The sequence below is a fragment of the Sander lucioperca genome, chromosome 17 (assembly GCF_008315115.2).
Source record: "Sander lucioperca isolate FBNREF2018 chromosome 17, SLUC_FBN_1.2, whole genome shotgun sequence".
NCBI classification, from domain to species: Eukaryota; Metazoa; Chordata; class Actinopteri; order Perciformes; family Percidae; genus Sander; species Sander lucioperca.
Window position 1 is genome coordinate 19,010,967 of NC_050189.1, and position 5,000 is coordinate 19,015,966.

General features: G+C 40.5%; 2 protein-coding genes across 2 annotated transcripts in view; one reads left to right on the forward strand and one right to left on the reverse strand.

Moving 5' to 3' along the window:
* LOC116064546 (zinc finger protein 239-like) overlaps positions 1-5,000 on the reverse strand; it is a 914,372-nt gene that overhangs the window by 796,948 nt on the left and 112,424 nt on the right. The window lies entirely within an intron of this gene.
* LOC116064548 (phosphatidylcholine:ceramide cholinephosphotransferase 2-like) overlaps positions 1-5,000 on the forward strand; it is a 9,501-nt gene that overhangs the window by 1,283 nt on the left and 3,218 nt on the right. The window contains exons 2-4 of the mRNA XM_031319784.2: positions 2,531-2,996; positions 3,950-4,067; positions 4,910-4,967. Of these exons, the coding sequence (XP_031175644.1) occupies positions 2,531-2,996; positions 3,950-4,067; positions 4,910-4,967 (642 nt within the window). The remainder of the gene's footprint in view (positions 1-2,530; positions 2,997-3,949; positions 4,068-4,909; positions 4,968-5,000) is intronic.

Below are 5,000 nucleotides of genomic sequence, written 5' to 3' on the forward strand. Positions count from 1 at the left end.
AAAGTTCCTCGGAACACACCGAAGAGACGAGACATATTAAACGTACTAAAATAGTTCACCGAAACGTGTTTCTGAAAACATTTTAAGCGAGAAATAGGCCGTGCAGTTGCTGAATCCGTCTTCGACAACTGTCAGTTTAAAAGATTCTCGTCAGATTTTGAGAGACTCTAGTCACGCTCATCCCGCTCGCCGTTTCCGGGTTAGCTCTCCACCAATCAGATGGGTCATTTGAGTCTGACTGCCGGCAGTGCCCGCCCCGCCGATTATACATGTCAAATCGGCCCATATGAAGGCCGGCGGTCCCTCGGACGGACGACGGCACGAACACACCGAACAGACTCGAGTCACCGACCTCGCCAGACTAGTTTAAAGGCGCAGAGCCGATTATTGGCCGTCGGACCGTCTGGCGAGGTCGGTGACTCGAGTCTGTTCGGTGTGTTCCACGCCGTCGTCCGTCGGAGCAGCCGTCGGCCTTCATTTTGGCCGACCTGACATGCTCAGTCGGAGACAGGGCAGTCGGGACTCACCCGGAAATGGCGAGCGGATGAGAACCTCTCAAAATCTGACGAAAATCTTTTAAACTGACCTTTGTTGATCTGAAATGAAGACAGGTTCAGCAGCTGCACGGCCTATTTCTCTCTTAAAATGTTTTCAGAAACACGTTTCGGTGAACTATTTTAGTCCAATATGAGATCGTATTCTGAACGAGCCGCCATGACAGTCTGGCTGTGAATTTCCGGAGAAAAAAAGACCCACGTGACGCGTTCGTCCAATCAGCTGCCGGTTTTCATTTTCTGGGAAATAATCAGACTGTTAATGGAAACAATACAGAGAAGCGCCGCTTGCGTATTACGTTTAGCGCACGCGCAGAGCGTACGCTCAAGTCGGCGTCGCCTCAGTGTGTTTTGAGGCACTTTTTTTGGACCTCGGGGACCCGACTGATCAGTTCGACTTCCCTTTTCTGCCGACGGTCGGCCGTCTGGTTGGTGTGTCAGGGCCTTAAGATCGTTTGAGTTCAGCTCATGAAAAATGGGGCCAAAAACAAAAGTGTCGCGTTTATAATTTTGTTCAGTGTGTGAATGAGCAGATAGCAGTTGAAAATGTAAAAAATGTGTGTCAAATTTGAAAATTCCGTCCACAAATGTTGAATATTTCCAAAATTTTAAAAGTTATGGAAATTTTGTATAGAAGCAGGGATGTCCTAATCGTGCTGAACGTTTTGATGGTTGAATGAAGTTTCTAGGTTGAAAAATGTGGAAGGAGTTAATGTGCAACGAAAGGGTAACGGGAACGTATTTTACCCTCGCGTTGTCTTCCCGTCGACCATCAAACAACTTTTGTTTTTCTGGGTCAAAATTTAAAATTAAATCTTTTTTTTTTTTTCAATGTTTTTGGTTGTCTTTTACGACACTTTTGTCAGTTTTTACCGATGTTTTTGTCGTTTTCCTGCGCTTTATATGTGTTTTGTAGTTTTTTCCAAAATTTTTGCCACTTTTTTTCAGCGTACGTTTATTTATTTTTATTTTTTATTTTTTGAAATGCTCTAAAATTGAATAAAACACCCAGATTCAATGAAAGTTTTGAACCGATTATTTACTTTATTTGTGAACAACAAAAGGGTAACGGGGACGTATTTTACCCTCGTGTTGTCCTCGGGTCAAATTTGACTTATTTTTTTTAAAATGTCTTTATCAGAAAAGTGGGTTTCTTTCAACCAAATTATCAGAAAAATAAGGCGGATTATTCCACACAAACGCTCTTCACAAGTAAAATAAATGAGCAGCCCACTACTTTCTTTAAATTTGGATGTTTGTTTTTCAATTTTATAGCATAAAAAAAAAAGAATTGTATGAAAGAACGTTGAAAAAAGTGACAATAATGTCCGAAAAAGCTTCAAAAACGTGGGGGGAAAAAACCCACAAAAATTGACAAAAACATCGGGAAAAAGTCACAAAAACATCGGGGGGGGGGCAGCAACATGTGGAAGGAGTTAATGTGCAACAAAAGGGTAACGGGAACGTATTTTACCCTTGCGTTGTCTTCCCGTCGACCAACAAGCAACTTTTTGTTTTTCTGGGTCAAAAATTGATTTTTCAATGTTTTTGGTCGTCTTTTACGACACTTGTCACTTTTTACCGATGTTTTGTCGTTTTCCTGCGCTTTATATGCATTTTTGTAGTTTTTTCCAAAATTTGTCACTTTTTCAACATTCTTTCATCAATAGTTTTTTATAAAACACCCAAATTCAATGAAATTGTGAACCGATTATTTACTTTATTTGTGTAGAGTGTTGTAGGGAAACATCCACGTTATTTAAAAAAAATTAAATTGGGACAGTTTGGTTGAAAAAAAAACAAATTTCTGACTGAGAAACTTTTTGAATATGGGTGATATTTGACCCGAGGACAACAGGAGGGTTAAAAAAAATACGTACGTTGAAAAAAATGTGGAAAAGTTCAAAGGGTGTGAATATTTTTGCAAGCCACTGTGAAGTAAAGGATCTGAATACTTCTTCCACCATTGGTTACAGCTCAAGCGAACGGTAACCCGACCCGCCATGCTTCCTCGCCGCCACCGCCGTCGGGTTCCCGCGGCGGCAAAAAGCCGGTGCCGACGGAGCCGGAGGCGGGCGGCAGCAGACTGAGCGGCCTGTGGAAGCAGAACCAGCTGATCCACTCTCTGAGCAACGGCCTGCGGCGCCACTGCGACTACGTGAAGATCTCGGTGCCGCCGGAGGAGCGGGGCGCCGACAGCCTCCCCAGCGAGTGGTGGAAGACGGGCGTGGCCTTCCTCTACGCGCTCTTCATCCTCGTCTTCACCACCGTCGTCATCACCGTCGTCCACGAGAGGGTGCCGGACAAGTCGGTGAGCCCGCCGCTGCCAGACAAGTTCTTTGACTACCTGGACCGCGTCCCCTGGGCCTTCACCGTCACCGAGGTCAACGGGCTGGTCCTCGTCGGACTCTGGCTCGTCCAGTGGATCTTCCTCAAACACAAGTACGACCCGCACACGTAGTATTCAATACATACATAAAACACACATAGGTACATGTAGTATTCAATACATACATACATAAAACACACATAGGTACATGTAGTATTCAATACATACATGCATAAAACACACAGATACACATAGTATTAATACATACATGCATAAAACACATACACATAGTATTAATACATACATGCATAAAACACACACATACACATGGTATTAATACATACATGCATAAAACACACAGATACACGTAGTATTAATACATACATGCATAAAACACACAGATACACATAGTATAAATACATACATGCATAAAACACATAGATACACGTAGTATTCAATTGATACATACATAAAACACACATAGATACACATAGTATTCAATACATACTAAAACACACATAGATACACAGATGTGGTGGACTTTTTTTCCTGAAATATTATGACTTTTTTTCCTGAAATATAATGACTTTTTTTTCCTGAAATTTTATGACTTTTTTTCCTGAAATATTATGACTTTTTTTTCCTGAAATTTTATGACTTTTTTTCCAGAAATTTTATGACTTTTTTCCTGAAATATTATGACTTTTTTTCCTGAAATATTATGACTTTTTTCCTGAAATATTATGACTTTTTTTTCCTGAAATATTATGACTTTTTTCCTGAAATATTATGACTTTTTTTTCCTGAAATATTATGACTTTTTTCCTGAAATATTATGACTTTTTTATGTTTTATGAAAACAGGAAGTCCAGTTTAGAAATCCGTCTCCCTGCCAGTGTTTTCAAAATAAAATACATTGTGTTCAATGAGACAACAGTTGATGTTTTTATCCCAGACATTTCAAAATAAGACATTTTAAAGCTGTAATACAGATAAACGGTGATATTGATGCCTAGGTGACATCGCCGTGTTATTGTTGTAAACGTGAACCTCTTTATCTCTGCAGAGCTATAATAGCTCGCCGCTGTTTCTTCCTGATCGGGACGCTCTACATGTATCGCTGCGTCACCATGTACATCACCACGCTGCCGGTGCCCGGGAAACACATGGTCTGCGCTCCGAAGGTACGCACTCACACTACACACTTACAGTCACTGCATGCGTAAAACGTAACGTGTGCGGAGCGTATGTGCCGCTGAACGTATGCCGTATGAACGTATGCCGCTGAACGTATGCCGCTGAACGTATGCCGTATGAACGTATGTGCCGCTGAACGTACATATAAGTTCTTTGACTACCTGGACCAAAAAATATTAATATTAATAATATTAAAAATATTACTTTTTTCCCAAAAAAATTTGACTTTTTTTCCAAAAAATAAATATTTCCCCCCCCCAAAAATAAGATTTTTTTCCCCAAAAGTTTGACATTTTTCCCCAACAATTTTGACTTTTTTCCCCAAAAATTGTGACTTTTTTCCAAAAAATTGTGACTTTTTGATATTTTGTCCCCTTTTCCCGAGTGTTTTCGGAGGTTTTTGATGCTTCTTTCAATGTGTTTGTTTGTTTGTTTTTTTTGTTTTTCAAGTTTTTTTTCAATGTTTTTGTTGCTTTTTCATGGGTTTTTTTTGGAAAATGTTCTCGTTTTTTTCGGACCGCTTTTGACGTTTTTCTTTACGTTTTTCCCGTGTGTTTTTCTGAGGTTTTGGCACTTCTTTCAATGTTTTTGTTGAACCCAAAGTTACGCCCTTGATATCAGTAGTTTAATTTAAAAATGATCGATTTCTGTGTGAAAGGGCCACTCCCACCTCACGTAAAAAACTATAAATGGAAATATATCCTGCTGTTTAACTGATTATAGAGGGAGCGTAGTGTTGTAACATCCGCTTCGCGTACGTTAAACGTGCAATGTAGCCGTCCTGTTATTCACCCGTTCGTAACTGAATGTTTTGCTCGTCTCTGTGCAGCTGTACAACGACTCCACGGGGAAAATCTGGAGGATTTTGAGGCTGATCTCCGGAGGAGGTAACACCCAAAACTCTGAACATAACTGAACTA